The sequence below is a fragment of the Dendrobates tinctorius genome, unplaced genomic scaffold, assembly GCF_039654945.1.
Source record: "Dendrobates tinctorius isolate UK_male_01 unplaced genomic scaffold, ASM3965494v1 ptg000104l, whole genome shotgun sequence".
NCBI lineage: Eukaryota > Metazoa > Chordata > Amphibia > Anura > Dendrobatidae > Dendrobates > Dendrobates tinctorius.
In genome coordinates this window covers 11,803,895-11,820,498 of record NW_027361772.1, presented here as the reverse complement: position 1 = coordinate 11,820,498, position 16,604 = coordinate 11,803,895, and the positions used below count along the sequence as shown (strand labels likewise).

The following is a 16,604-nucleotide window of genomic DNA, read 5'->3' as shown; positions in this document are numbered from 1 at the left end:
TCAGCCACGGGTGGTGCGGGCACAGGTCTTGGTTGTTACCGCAGGAACTCGGCTGTCAGCTGCGCAGAGCTCCTGGCAGTGATCGTGTAGGGGAGGACTGATGTTTCAGCCCTTCCAGATTGACCGATCAGAGAGCAAAACATTTTCTGCCCACTATATTATTAAAAGGAGGCATTGCATGAGATTTTCTCTGGTTGTCGTTAAATGCCTGTGTCAAGCACCACTGCATCAGCCCTTGTGCTGCTCAGTAAGATAAAAAGCTTGCAAGAAGTACATGCATGTCATCTGCCCCCTGCCCAAAATTCCAAATTTCCAGCATAGGCTGCCATTAAAGATTATTGATGTAGACCAGGGCAGCATCTCATAAGTGTAGGGAGCCGCTAGCAAGGGGAACTCAATCTGAGTTGACACATGTAATTCTAAATTTCACCTATAGTGGCCACTGCAGGAAAAGTGAAGCAGCCAATGATGGAAACTGCAAACGGGTTTTGTGATGAGCATGAGCCATAGATATTAACTATTGGGACATGGCCTGATATGTGGACGTTACTGAATAATGGATGCTGCAGGAATACAGAATAAAAGAGCAATACTGCTCAATACATGGTTAAATGGGACTTTAATATTGATGGCCCAACCTTAGGATAGGTCGTCAATGTCTAATCGGTGGGAGCCGACGATCAGCTGTTCCTTGTGTCAGCCAGAACTGCTTAGCACAGCGCCGTTGACTGTATAGTGGCCGCGGTCAGGTACTGCACCATCCACCACCTATTCAAATCAATAGGGGACGAATGTGAAGTACCAGGCCAAAGCCAGGACTCCGCCGATGGAGTTGTGCTATGCAGCTCTGTAACTAAGCATTTTCGGCCACTGCTGACACTGGAAACAGCTGATTGGTGGGGGTACATGTGGAACCCCTGCCTATCACACATTGATGGTCTATCCTAATGATAGGCCATGAATGTTTAAGTCCTGGACAACCCCTTTAAAATACCAGTTCACTGCAGGATGCATACAGGCCCCAGCAGAATATGATGGCGGTGGCACATGTGCAAAATACTGATGAACATCCAAACTCCCACCATCCAAGAGGTGTGTGCTTACATACTGGAGGTGCTGGACCACACGCTTGATCTAACAGGCATGGGCCAGTACATGATTTCTCTACAATCCAGCAGTGTGAAAAGGACATGAGAGAACGAGAAGAAATGACAATGATTTCTTGAAATGTTTATTAAAAAAATAACTTCTGGGCCATATGCTGGTCAATGTAAAACATGGTATTCTAAAGTCATATGTCCTTTGAGTAACAGTCGTTTTATTTTTTTCTACATAAATCAATAGTACACATGAAAATGAGAAATTGTGTAATATATCTCATCAGAGAAATCTGCTTCTTTCTCCTGCTGGACTGATCATTTGCTCTCAATTCACAGGTAAAATCTGTACTCAGTGAAGACAGATTATTACATCTCTGAGATAAGAGATGTCAGTTGGTGCTCAAAATTCTACATAGAATTTTATGAGCTGACTAGAGGAAAAGGGAGGAGGCTAGAGGCAGAGCTCCTCCTCCTCTACTACTAGCATTCTAAAAACCAACTGTCATCTTTTATGTAGAAGGGAAGAAGGTGTTCTGCCTCTAGCTCCTCCCTTTTCCTCCTGTCGACTGATAGGATTCTATGTAGAACTTTATGAGCACCAACTGTCATCTAAGTAATGGAGAAAATGGTCTTCATTGAATGTGAGAATTTTGAGAATGACTGATCAGTTCAGGAGAAAGAAGATATGATTTCCTTGATAAGATATATTACAAAGTTTCTTTATTCACTTTTTTAAACAAATTTAAAAGGGTTTTCAGGTAGAAAAAAACAAGTTATGACTAGTGATGAGCAAACGTGCTCAGATAAGGTGTTACTTCCGCATGCTCGGGTGCTGAGTGTTCTTGGGGTGCTCGACTAATATGTTTCGAGACCCTGCGGCTGCATGTCTAGTTGCTGTTCGACAGCCGCAACATATGCCGCGTTGCCTAAGAAATGACAATCCCGGCATGTTTTGCAGCTGTCGAACAGCACCGAGACATGCAGCCGCAGGGACTCGAAACATATTATTCGAGCACGCCAAAGACACTCAGATAACTCCTTATTCGAGCACGTTAGCTCATCACTAGTTAACACCTATCTTAATTGCTAGATTGGCAGAGGTCCGACCTCTCTTGGACCTCCACCAATCACGAGAACAGGATACCTGTGTTGCTCCACACATATCTGGTGCAAATGACAAATAGCGCAGCACTCGGCTACAGACTTTGAAAGCGGAGGCAGCAAACACTCAGGACCTTTGTTCGGGCCATAGTGATGACCCAACCTTAAGATGTCCGATATACAATTTATTGTGGGGTCTTACACAGGAAACCTCTTAAGATCAGCACCTCCTCACTGTATAAGCAGGCAAAAGTGGCTCCTCCATTAGGGTAGCTGGCTTGGTACTACAGCTTTATCACAGCAGTCAAGTATCCTAAGGATAGGCCATCAATTATCATGGAAAACCTCTTTAGAGATGGTTAGTCTTGAAGAGGACCTGTCCCTTGTCATCAATATGTATTTTTTTTTTTTTTCACAAGTATAAATGTTACTGTTCTCCTCAATCTGACGGGTTTTTTTTGCTTTTAGATCTGCTTCTCCAGTCAAGAGATCTGGTCCCCTCTTCCCTGTATATAAATCTAGTTTTTATCAACTGGAACTGGCCTTCAGGAAAAGTTGAGGATCATGCCCACTTGGATAACAAGACTAGAATTACATACGAGGAAGAAACGACCATATCTTAGGAATGGACATGCGTAGGAGTAAAAGAAAAGCAACATCATTCAGGAGATCAGTGGAAAATAAAGAAGCAAAACCACATGCATGTCTATAGCTTTAACAAAAAAAAAAAAAACCTATACATCACATACTGGCAACTCTCCCTTATTTTGGTACATATGGCTTATTCCTGAGCTAAGACTACTACTTGGTCTTGAAGTTACGCTAAAGAATGTCAACTTTTAATAAGGCCATTATTGAAGTAAGAATAGACAATGCATGCTGAGTAACGGAAGGAAGAAGGATGCCAGGAGGCAGTTAGAGGACCCCTATGGAAAATAATTTGACCTTCTCAACACATGGTTATTTACTTGTCCATAATCTTTTTTTACTTACTCCATGATTTTTTTTTAATTTTAGAGATTATCAAAAAGAAAGCTGACTGTAAAACATAATTTTAAAGTTCCGCTTGTCGCATTCGACCCTACTATGATTCCTCACTCAGCGCCTCTCTCACATCAAGCGGCAGGGTCTCCAAAAGAGACTGCTCCACAAGGAAACCAGGCTTTTTAAGACTGGTACATGACCCAAGTTCTGGAGGAAGAATGTCCAGCCTGTTCCCTTTTATATCCAGTCTTACTAAGGAGGTCAAGGTTCCAATCTTGGGTGACAGACTTGTAAGTTTATTCTGTCCCAACTTCAAAGTCTTAAGTCTTTGGCAGAAAAATAGCTCATTTGGGAGATTCTCTAGAAAGTTCCCCGTTAAAGCAAAGTACTGTAGCATCTGCAAAACTCCTATTTCTGGTGGCAGCTCTCGGATCTCATTGTTAGAAAGGTCAAGGTGACGGAGTTTGGTACACAGGAAAAGTGCAGGAGGCAGTATAAGGATCTTGTTGCGATTTAGACACAGCTCTTCAAGACCCTTAAGCTTGCGGATGTGCTCAGGAATATAGGCAATTTGGTTGTGCCACAATCGTAGAACACTTAGTTTCCGGCAGTGCTGCAAACTTATGATTTCCTCTATGGTGTGCAAGCTGTTCTCCTTCAAGTCCAACATCTGGAGATTGTTGAGACTGAAAACTGCATGAGGAATTCGCTCTAGATCACATCGAATCAGCTCCAAATCTTTCAACAACGAAAGCCTCTTTAGGGCATTAAGAGTAAGTAGCTTGGTGCCGTCGTTTTGTATACTGAGTTTCTGCAAATGGCTAGCCACTTCTGCGACCGTCTGAGGCACTTTGGAAAGATTGCTTTTCAGTATAAGCACCTTGAGACTTTTTAATTCTCTCAAGCTTTCGAGAGTAGCATTTTTGGAGACATCCTGGGACAGGTAGCCAAACAGGTGAAGCTCCTCCAAAGCTCGAAGACTAAAAACCCAAAGTGGAATCTCTTTAACTTCATCAAACTTAATTTGAAGAACCCTAAGATTATCCCGGAAGTAAGTCAGAGAAGCATGCTGTACTTTAGCTGCACAGTTAATCAAGGACAACTCTTCTAACCTCACCAATTTGGACACCAGAGGAGGGATGACCACATCATTGAGCAGTTCCAGTTTAAGTGACTCCATCTCTGTCACCTCAAACACTGTGTCTGGCAACCCCGGCAGCTTAAAGAGATGAAGTTCCAGTCGGCCTTCTGGAGTATGCTGAAGTTTCTGTCTGAGTTTATCTGCTGGCCATTCATGGTTGAGATTAAGTTGCCTCAAACGACTTTCACTAACTTCTGACAAGAAGACAGCAAATCGTTTAGAGTAGAGGGAATCATATTGATCCACTAAATGAAGTACAAATGCAAAATCGTTTTTCACGTCAGGGATATCCCCAATCCCAGTTTCTTCCCGTACTGTTCTGAATGAGTACTCCTTCAAGGGACGACGAAAGAGCCAGTAAAGTGTATAAAAACAGGTTAAACCATAGGCACTCAAGAAGCACAAGTAGCTGATGGCCAGCTTGGAGAAGAGGTGGGCTTTAGTGTGGTTGCAGCAAAAACTGTTGTATCCAGTCATGTCCTCCGTATGTACACTACATGGGACAATAAAGTGGATTTGACCCACCAAAGCAGAATTGTATATGGTTATTAGAACAAATTTGCAGACTTTTAATATTGTTTGCCGCATGTACATGGAATAGAGAATATCACCTTCCTCCACATGGTGACGAAATTTCTTGACCTTTTCAAATAAAGCCTTGGCTTGTTCACCTTCTTTTTTGTCCAGGACACTAGCTGAAGGAGTGTCAGCCACAAGTTTCTCAGGAACCGGAAGATCGGCAGTTGCTGGGCTTGTTTCATCAAAAGCAGTCTTTGAAAGGTCTCGGTCAGCAGTTTTTTCCTGAGTTGTCTCCCCCGAAACCTCAGAGAGAGCTCGAGTTGTCCATGGCGAATCAAAACACTTGCCCAAGATGGAGATGAAGTGTTCAATTTTGGAGCTTGTGCCAGGAAACTTGAACCAGAAATTTCCACAAATGATGAAAATGAGAGTGTGAATGACTACAAGGTATGGGAAGTACTTCGCATACCAGTGTAATGCCGTTTCATAGCACATTTGGTTAATGAAGTTGTACTGCTGAATATCTAAGTCATTACGTAGACCTTTCATCATACGTGGGGCATCCGAAGAAGCAGCTGGAGAAGGAGTAATGGCCTGCTCTTCCTCGCTAGCATTTACTACTTGAGAGTCTTTGGAGTACTCTTTGCAGGTGATTTGAGAAACATAGTCAGCAGAGGTATGGTTAGGCAGACAGATGATCTTATCCTGAGTTATCTGTGGAGGAAGAAAAACATGAAATTAGAAGGATTTTCCAATAAATCAAATTAAGGAAAAGAGAGAAAACAATTCTGAAGCATGGTCAGGAATTATTGGGAAAACTTCAAGGGTTAATGCATCGGAGATGAACAAACTCTTTAAAGGTTCACTCATGAAGGAAGATCAATGTGAGAAAATTCTTAATGGAGCATAAAGTGGGAACACTTCCATTTTTATAAGGCCCATTAGTGGCGTCTGACTGGAGATGCATTCACCCCTCCAGGACTGGTTGTGTTGTAACCAATTACTACAGTCATGAATGATTCATAATATCTCCATGCTAATTACAAGATCAGATTTTTTTTTGTTTATTAACTTTTCATACAGAATATTTTCAGCGGCTCGGCTACCTCTGATAAAAAGCACTCTGAATGTTCCCAGACATTACCGCTGCTCTTGCGGTGAGGTCGTTGGATCAGATACTGTTTTGGAGATGGGCTGGCGGCAAAGCCCGACATTACCTTTTTCACTTTCGAGTCCATATTTATAAAGTGAACCTGTTAGTAAGGATATACTTGGGGAACCAGAGACACTGCTAGGTAGGGCAGGGAAACCATTTCCAAACATACTTATTCCAGTCTTCATCCAGCACTTCATGCGTTTTTATTATTCAAATTAGGCATGCAAGCGCACTGGTAGGCAAATCAGGATGAGGGCACTTGCCGTCCTCGGCCCCGCTTCACATCTCTCCACCAGCGCAGCCTCCGCCTGTCTATTCATGGTGAAGAGCAACAGAACCAATGTCTTCACTGTGAATTAAGAAGCAGAGAGAAGCAGGGCTGGCGAAGATTAGGAAAAAAAAGTTTTATATGCTTGTTCTGCATTTGTGTTGGAAAAGGGGGATAAGGGGAAAGCTGCCACAAGCGATGGAGAAATGATAGATCAACGTTTGTTACTGCCATCTCTTGTACAGCAACTTTTTTTCATATTATCATTCTCCATCTCCCATCACAACCTGCTATTGTTATCTCTTGTACAGCCACTATTAACTCCAGAGGAAGGCAACAGGAACTTTTCCTCGTGTTATCAAACCCTACTTCCCAAACAACCTGCTATAGTTGTCCCTTTTACAACCACTATTAGCTACCTTTAACCCCAGGAAAAGGCAATAGGAACGTTTCCTTGTGTTATCACGCCCTACTTCCCAACACAACCTGCAACTGTTCTATTGTTATGCCTTTTACGGCCACTATTAGCTACCTTTAACCCCAGGAAAAGGCAACAGGAACTTTTCCTTGTGTTATCACGCCCTACTTCCCAACACAACCTGCTACTGTTCTATTGTTATGCCTTTTACGGCCACTATTAGCTACCTTTAACCCCAGGAAAAGGCAACAGGAACTTTTCCTCATGTCATCACCCCTTCTTACCAATCTCAGATGATATGTGCTCGCTCACATTTAGGAAGTGGTGTGGTGGGTGAAGGTGAAAAAATGTCTTTTCTACAAAAGGGGTAAGAAGATGGGTAACTAAAGATCTAGTCGCCCTGTGCATTTATCAGGTGTGCGTTTATGGACATCAGGAAAATTTTCAGTCTCTTCAGTTCTTGTGAATATGTGAAGATAAATCCTGTACATGAAGGCAGACATAAAAGGCTGGGAATACACATGGTGTTGCAATGTCACATTACAAAAATGGTATCTAATGAGCGTTAATAGGGTTGTGTTGCAACCCGCGACCTAGAAAAAGATGCACACTTATTTTGAAGTTTTATGTACCTCTGGTTTCAAGCTCTACTCGGGTAAGAACTTTAGCCACAAACATGGATTTTTATCTTTTTTTTTACAAAACAAGTATTGATGCAAAATTAACACGTTACTGCAAAAATGAAAGGATATTGAGGGGGTATAAGATATTTTAATTTTATAACTTAGGCTTGATTTGCATTGAAAATGTAAAAACTGTCAAATATTCTGACATAAAAGGGTTTAGAATGATCGCAGAGACTAGAAAAAGAAAAATAATGGATATTTTTAACAAAAAGACACTCTTGTACGTGGGTTGTTGCAGAGCAGCCCCACTTATGTCACCAGCCAACCTAGCTGTTTTTCTGTTGCGACCATGTGCAATTTGTGAAGAAACCCAGCAGAAAGTTGGTTCAGTTTCCCAGCAGCGCCACTACCGGAGAAATTAAGAATTACAAAGTGCCCATTAAAATCAATTGGTTGTCTGTGCTTTTTGGTAATCACTCAACAATGGCCATGAAATGAGACTCCTGAACTGAGGACCCCCTGTATTAACTCATTCCCCAATAAGGCCTATGAAAGTAGGTTCTTGAAACAACCAGACAACCCGTTAGGGGCTCATTCAGTTTTTTAAACTTGCAAGAAAAACTATCCTAGTTTCATCAATGTCCAGCGATCACCCACCTGTAAGGTGCAACCGAAGACCCCGATCATGAGCATGGCTACGGTGATGTACTCGGCCAGGACATCCCACCAGGGTTTGAGCACTTTGAAGGCCGGCTGCTGCTCCGAGAACTGCTTGAACTCTGCCAAGGGAATCATGGTGACAGCGACTCAGACTGCAGAGAAAGAGGAAAAGAGCGTATGATTTCCCGTGCTGTCTGCAGTAACCCCCCGCCTGTCCATACAAGTGACCCACAGTCTTATGGGTGGCCCTGTGCAGCATGCAAGCTTTCCGCAGCGTCCCCAGTATTACAGCCCTGTGTACAGCCTACATGCTATCTGTGTGATGGCACCCTACCGTTATCAGGCACCCACAGAGCCCTCCACCCAGTGTGTGTAGGGGTTATGTGCCTCCAACACAGGAAAGGTTAGTGGTAGGTTTATCTGCAATGAGGCGGCTACGGCGAGAACAGACCTTGGATTATACAGAAATCTGTACCTATGTCATTATCTAATAGGCACCGTACATGAGAAATAGAAGGGAAACCATCATGTACGTGTGTGCGTGTATATATAATATATGAATATACCGAAGCCGTATACAGGCTATAAAAATACACAAACCACAACCATGCACAGTATATATACACACGCATGCTAAAAGTGCATATATCATGCCACAGCCATATACTGTATACTAAGAGTATACTGTAACCATATAGATATATAGACACTGGCCATATAGCCTGCAATCACATATAGGTAATAGCTAGTGATGAGTGAATAGTGAAATATTTGGGAAAATCGGCACAAATACTTTCTAATATCCGTGTATTTGTACCGAATAACGGACCCAATGCAACTCTATGGGAAAGCTGATTATTTTTCTGCTAGACCCAACAAACAGTTCTGGAAGCCAGAGAAAAAAGCTGAAATGGATGGGATAGTGCTAAAACTAAATGGAAACACCATAGAGAAGATGCCTGCATGCCTTTCTGACTCACGCCGAGATAGATGAAAAGCCGGCAAATCATCTGCAGCACACAGGAACTGACCGAATAGACAGATTACACACAGTAAATAAACATAGAATAGGGACATATATAGATGTCAATGACGGGATATATATATATATATATATATATATATATATATAAAAAAAATAGAAGCTGAGCTGTGATTGGTTGCTATGAGCAAGTTTTCCCACTTGACAACACCTCAGCAGACACTGACATGGTGGGAGAAATCTAGCATCCCTGGGAACATAAGCTCCCAGCCATTGTCTGCCCCCCAGAAAGGAGCACAGAGCACATGACAGAAATGAATCCCCCCTCCCGTGCCTATATACCCATCACACAACCTCCATACCAAACCATCAAAGTGTGAAAAACCGGATCAGTTGCAGCAGCCAGTGTATGAAATTTAAAGGAACAGAACTCTGGAAAAGGGGAGAGAGAGACCCCAGGGCCTCGTAAAGGGATCATTGGTATGGAAGTTAGGGAAATCCACACTGCGCTTTGGTACTGATCCCCCCAGGCCTCTCTTAAAGGGATCTCCGGTATGGAAGTCAGGGCAATTGCCTTCAAATGCTCTGGTACTGACCCCAGGATCTCTTAAATGGATCTCCTGTATGGAAGATAGGGCAAATTTGTATTGTCAGGTGACATCAAGCTCCGAGGTTAGTAATGGAGAGGCATCGATAAGACGCCCTCATAATTAACCCCATAGTTATATTGTATAAAAACACACACACACAGATTCAGTGGAAGTAGGCATTAGGTGAATATATTATTTTTCAATAAAAATGGAAAACTGTGTTTTGTTTTATTTCTAACTAGTTGAAGAGCCCGCCGCTGCCCGGGCATAGTAACTAAGTACGGTTAGCTATAACGAATTATAATGAATATAATATATATGTGTGTGTGTGTGTGTGTTTGTGTGTATAGAGCCCCACCCACTCCGCATAATCACATTCACTATAATATCCCACATCATCTCACCAGCCAGAGCTACCGGACTACTACCCCTAATATCCCACATCATCCCGTCAGCCAGAGCCACCGGACTACTACCCCTAATATCCCACATCATCCCGTCAAAGCCACCGGACTGCTACCCCTAATATCCCGCATCATCCTGTCAGCCAGAGCCACCGGACTACTACCACTAATATCCCACATTATCCCGTCGCAGCCGCCGGACTACTACCCATAATATCCCACATAATCCTGTCTGCCAGAACCACCGGACTACTATCCCTAATATCCCACATCATCCCGTCAGTCTGGGGTCAGAACCAGAGCGCTGAGTGGAACGGTCCTAACTTCCATACCGGGATCCCTTTAAGAGAGGCCTGGGGTCAGTACCAAAGCGCAGAGTGGATTTGCCCTCACTTGTATACCGGGGATCCCTTTAAGTGGGGCCTTGGGTCAGAACCAGAGGGCTGAGTGGATTTGCCTTTACTTGCATACCAATGTTCCCTTTAATAGAACTCTGGGGTGAGAATCAGAGTGCTGAAGGATTTGCACTATCTTCCATACAGGAGATCCCTTTAAGAGAGCCTGGGGTCAGTACCAGAGCATTAGAAGGCAATTGCCCTGACTTCCATACCGGGGATCCCTTTAAGAAAGGCTTGGGGTCAGTACCAAAGCGCAGTGTGGATTTCCCTAACTTTCATGCCAATGATCCCTTTAAGAGGCCCTGGGGTCTCTCTCTCCCCTTTTCCAGAGTTCTGTTCCTTTAAATTTCATACACTGGCTGCTGCAACGGATCCGTTTTTTCACACTTTGACAGTTTGGTATGGAGGATGTGTGATGGGTATATGGGCACGGGAGGGGGGATTCATTTCTGTCATGTGCTCTCCGCTCCTTTCAGGGGGGCAGACAATGGCTGGGAGCTTATGTTCCCAGGGATGCTAGATTTCTCCCACCATGTCAATGTCTGCTGAGGTGTTGTCAAAACCTGCTCATAGCAACCAATCACAGCTCAGCTTCTTTTAACCAGCTCTGGTGAAATGAGAGATGCTTAGTGATTAGTTGCAAGGAAAACTGTTGCTCATAGCAACCAATCACAGCTCAGCTTCTTTTGAATAGCTCTGGTGAAATGAAAGATGCTTCGTGATTGGTTGGTGAGACACACATACATACATTCAGTTTAATATATATATATATATATATATATATATATATATACATATATACATACACACATATACACACTGTGTGCAGAATTATTAGGCAAATGAGTATTTTGATCACATCATCCTTTTTATACATGTTGTCCTACTGCAAGCTGTATAGGCTTGAAAGACAACTGCCAATAATGTAAATCAGGTGATTTGCATCTCTGTAATGAGGAGGGATATAGTCTAATGACATCAAAACCCTATATAAGGTGTGCTTAATTATTAGGCAACTTCCTTTCCTTTGGCAAAATGGGTCTGAAGAAAGATTTGACGGACTCTGAAAAGTCAAAAATTGTGCGGTGTCTTGCAGAGGGATGCAGCAGTCTTGAAATTGCCAAACCTTTGAAGCGTGATCACCGAACAATCAAGCATTTCATGGCAAATAGCCAACAGGGTCGCAAGAAGCGTGTTGATAAAAGAAAGGCGCAAAATAAATGCCCATGAATTGAGGAAAATCAAGCGTAAAGCTGCCGAGATGCCATTTGCCACCAGTTTTGCCATATTTCAGAGCTGCAACGTTACTGGATTATCAAAAAGCACAAGGTGTGCCATACTCAGGGACATGGCCAAGGTAAGAAAGGCTGTAAAATGACCACCTTTGAACAAGAAATAAGATAAAACGTCGAGACTGGGTCAAGAAATATCTTAAGACTGTTTTTTCTAAGGTTTTATGGACTGATGAAATGAGAATGACTCTTGATGGGCCAGATGGATGGGCCCAAGGCTGGATCAGTAAAGGGCAGAGAGCTCCACTCCGACTCAGACGCAAGCAAGGTGGAGGTGGGGTACTGGTATGGGCTGGTATCATGAAAGATGAACTTGTGGGACCTTTTCGGATTGAGGATGGAGTGACGCTCAACTCCCAGACCTACTGCCAGTTTCTGGAAGACACTTTCTTCAAGCAGTGGTACAGGAAGAAGTCGGTATCGTTCAAGAAAAACATGATTTTCATGCAGGACAATGCTCCATCACATGCATCCAAATACTCCACAGCGTGGCTGCCCAGTAAAGGTCTAAAAGAAGGAAAAATGACATGGCCCCCTTGTTTACCTGATCTGAACCCCATTGAGAACCTGTGGTCCCTCATAAAATGTGAGATCTACAAGGAGGGAAAACAGTACACCTCTCCGAACAGTGTCTAGGAGGCTGTGGTGGCTGCTGCACGCAATGTTCATCATAAACAGATCAAGCAACTGACAGAATCTACAGTATGTGTGGAAGGCTTTTGAGTGTCATCGTAAAGAAAGGTGGCTATATTGGTCACTGCTTTTTTTTTTGTTTTTGAATGTCAGAAATGTTTATTTCTAAATTTTGTGTTGTTATATTGGTTTACCTGGTGAAAACAAACAAGTGAGATGGGTATATATTTGGGTTTTATTAAGTTGCCTAATAATTCTGCACAGTAATAGTTACCTGAAAAACAGATATCCTCCTAAGATAGCCAAATCTAAAAAAAAAAACCACTCCATCTTCCAAAAATATTAAGCTTTGATATTTATGAGTCTTTTGGGTTGATTGAGAACATAGTTGTTGTTCAATAATAAAAAGAATCGTCTCAAATACAACTTGCCTAATAATTCTGCACGCAGTGTAAAAGGCTTTATTCTGGCTGTGTCTTTATTTACCATATAACTATATGATTAGTAATGGATAGGTGTCTTATAGGCACCTCTCCCTTAGTAATCCATGGGCTGGATGTCACCTGACAATACATAGGTGACATCAACACCACAAATATGAACCCCACTTGCCACTGCTACAGGGAAAGTGGGAAGAGCGAGGCTAAGTGCCAGAATTGGAGCATCTAATAGATGTGCCTTTTCTGGGCAGCTGAGGGCTGCTATTGTTAGGCTGTAGGGGTCAATTTTCATGGCCCTTACCAGCCTGAGATTATCAGCCCCCAGCTGTCTGCTTTAGCAAGGCTGGATGTGAAACATGGATTTTTGTGATAAACTCACAGTAAAATCCTATCCTCCGAGACGCTCATTGGGGGACACAGGTACTTTGGGTGTATGCTACTGCCACCTGAAGGCTGACAATAAGTGAAAAAAAGGTTAGCTCCGCCTCCGCCATATACACCCTCGCCCTTATTGCAGGTGGAATCAGTTTGGTGCAAAAGCAGTAGGAGATCAAACAAAAATCAGACATCAACCTTAATGCAGGTAACAACAAGTCTAGAAAAACCACCACCCTACTATTCAAAAAAAAGCAGATTAATTAATCAAAACAGAAGCCAGTTTGGCTATCAGGGTGGGTGCTGTGTCCCCCAATGAGCGTCTCGGAAAAAAGGATTTTGCGGTGAGTTTAATCACAAAAATTTATGTTTCTCCTTCGCCTCATTGGGGGACACAGGTACTGTGGGATATCCTAAAGCAGTCCCTGGGTGGGAAGTTGACTCACCGATCCAAGCTACATGCACCTCCTGTCTAAAGGTGCGCCACCGCTGCTTGGAGAATCCTTCTACCCAGACTCGCATCTGCCGAAGCCCGAGTATGGATATTGTAGTGCTTTGCGAATGTGTGCAAGCTGGACCAGGTTGCAGCCTTGCAAACCTGTTCCGCCGATGCCTGGTGCTGAAGAGCCCAAGAGGCGCCCACTGCCCAAGTAGAGTGCGCTCTGATCCCTGCTGGAACTGGTGTGCCTCTGATGCGGTAAAACTCCTGAACAGTCAAACGAATCCATCTGGCTATGGTCGATTTTGAGACGGCGAATCGCTTCCTGCGGCCCTCGGGAAGCGCGAACAGCGTGTCCGTCTGACGAAAGAGTGCCGTCCGCGACACGTACCTCCTGAGAGCTCTCACCAGGTCCAACGTATGAAGAGCCTTTTCCACACAGTGTACCGGTGCTGGACAAAAAGAGGGCAAGACCAGATCCTCATTAATGTGAAACGAGGAATCTACCTTCGGCAGAAAAGGAGGGGCTAGTCTGAGAACCATCTTATCTTTGTGGAAGACTAGAAAGGGAGCTTGGCAGGATAGCGCTGCCAGCTCTAAGACCCGCCTGATTGACGTTATCGCCACAAGAAATACTACCTTCCAAGAAAGGTAGGCTAAAGAGACCTCCTGTAACGGTTCAAATGGAGCCTCCTGTAGAACACTTAGGACCAGGTTAAGATCCCAAGCATCCGGGGGCACCCTATAAGGAGGTACCAAGTGGGAGACTCCCTGAATGAAAGTCTTTACCTGCAGATTGGTAGCAATTCTGCGCTGGAACAGAACGGATAAGGCTGATATTTGTCTCCTGAGGGAACTTGGGGCCAAGCCTGAGTCTAGGCCAGACTGGAGAAAAGCCAAGATGTTGGGAAAAGAAAATCTTAGTGGAGAACAACCATGGTTCCGACACCATGTGAAGAAAACCTTCCAGGTGTGGTGATAAATACGTGCTAAGACCGGCTTCCGGCCGCTAAACACTGTAGCAAACACATTGCGGCCGAATCCAGGATTCAATGGCCAAGCCGTCAAACACAGGGCCCCTGAGTTCGGGTGGTAGATCGGGCCCTGGGACAGTAGGTCTGGGGGCTCTGGCAGGCGCCAAGGAACGTCGGCGAGTAGCAGTACTAGGTCTGCGTACCATGCCCGACGAGGCCAATCTTGGGCCAGCAGAATCACTGGCACCCCTTCTGCCCTGATCTTCTTGGTGACCCTCGGAAGTAGTGGAAGCGGGGGGGGGGGGGATAGGTATGGGAGGCGAAACTGGTTCCATGGCAGAACCAACGCATGCATGACAGTTGCCTGCAGGTCCCGGGATCAAGCGACAAACGCTGGTACCTTGGCGTTCATTCTGGAAGCCATCAGGTCCACATCCGGCGTCCCCCATCGTTGACAAATCTGCTGGAAAATCTCGGGGTGTAGTGACCATTCCCCGGATGAGAGACCCTGCCAGCTGAGGAAGTCTGCCGCCCAGTTCTCTACGCCCGGGATGTGGACTGCCGATATCGCCGAGTGGTTTCTCTTGGCCCAATGAAGCACATGCCCCACCTCGCGCATGGCTGCCCTGCTGCGGGTGCCCCCCTGATGACTTATGTAAGCCACAGCCGTGGCGTTGTCTGACTGAATCCGAATAGTCCGGCCTGCTAGAAGGTAATGTAACTGTCGCAGAGCTAGACAGATTGCCCGTATTTCCAACAAGTTGACTGGGAGGCATGCCTCCTGCGGCGACCACCGTCCCTGGGTCGTGTGGTGGTGAAAAACTGCTCCCCAGCCGAGGAGGCTGGCATCGGTTGTCACCACCAACCAATGGTCTGGGGGAAAGGGCTTGCCCTAGAGAAGTGAGGCTCTGGTTTCCACCACCCGAGTGCCTGTGTGACCCGCGTGGACAACCGGCAGCGGCGATCGAGAGAGAATGGGTTTTTGTCCCAGGCTGATAAGAGGGTGTGCTGCAGGGGGCGAAGATGGAGCTGGGCAAACAGAATTGCCTCATTGCTGCCATCATCTTTCCTAGGATCCTCATGCAGAAGCGGATGGTATGAGGGATCGGTTGGCGCAGTTTCCGGGCTCCCTGCCGGAGAGCTAAGGTCTTGTCCTGAGGGAGAATTACCAACCCTCGGGAAGTGTCGAAGATCATTCCTAAGAAGGAAATCCTCTGAGCTGGAACAGGGGATGACTTTTTCAGATTGACCAATCATCCTGAGCGGGAAAGAGTATCTAGCGTGATGCTGACACTCTCCTCGCATGCCCGAAATGAGGGGCCCTTGACCAAGAGGTTGTCTAAATAAGGAAAGACAACTATGCCCCGGGAGTGCAGGGTGGCCATGACGACTGCCATGACTTTTGTGAATACCCTGGGAGTGGTGCCCAACCCGAAGGGCAGTGCTGCGAACAAAAAATATAGGCCGTTGATGGCGAAGCCCAGAAACCTTTGGTGCGTGGGAAAAATGGGGATGTGTAGCGTCTTGGATGTCGATAGGGGCCAAGTATTCTCCCCGCCCCATGGCAGATATGACTGAACGGAGGGACTCCATCTGGAAATGTCTGATCCTGATAAACTTGTTCAGGAGCTTTAGGTCCAGAATGAGCCTGACGGTCCCATCTTTTTTGGGCACCATGAACAGGTTGGAGTAGAACCCCTGATATTTTTCGTTCTCCGGTACGGGGACAATGACTCCGTTGTGCTCGAGTAATTTTATGGCCTTGAGTAAAGCCCTTGTTCGGGCGATTACTTTGGGAGGACAGGAAAGAAAAAACGGTCTTGGGGGGGGTATTTGATGAATTCTATCTTGTACCCCGAAGACACCAGCTCTGTTACCCATGTGTCGTGTGAGGCGGAGAGCCAGGTGTGGCGAAACCAAAGCAGGCGGCTGCATACCTTGCCGAAGTCGCCTTGAAATTGCCTCGAGTCATTTGGCTGCAGATCTCTGGGACCTAGGTCCTCTTGATCTGGGCTGGTGGGTACGCATTCTCCCCAATGAGTTGGTTCTATATGAGACCTGCCGATCCCTGTCCTGGCTGGGATGACCTGAAGTGGCAGGATTG

The 16,604-nt window shown here is 45.0% G+C and overlaps 1 protein-coding gene across 3 annotated transcripts in view; it reads right to left on the bottom strand.

The window, feature by feature from the left end:
• Nucleotides 1–1,215: 1,215 nt before the first annotated feature.
• LOC141100338 (volume-regulated anion channel subunit LRRC8E-like) overlaps nt 1,216–16,604 on the bottom strand; it is a 44,859-nt gene continuing 29,470 nt past the window's right edge. For all 3 annotated transcript variants that reach the window (XM_073588745.1, XM_073588746.1, XM_073588747.1), the window contains exons 2-3: nt 7,971–8,125; nt 1,216–5,559 (exon numbers count right to left, since the gene is read on the bottom strand). In XM_073588745.1, coding sequence (XP_073444846.1) covers nt 3,286–5,559; nt 7,971–8,108 — 2,412 coding nt within the window. In that variant the 5' untranslated portion in view covers nt 8,109–8,125 and the 3' untranslated portion in view covers nt 1,216–3,285. The remainder of the gene's footprint in view (nt 5,560–7,970; nt 8,126–16,604) is intronic.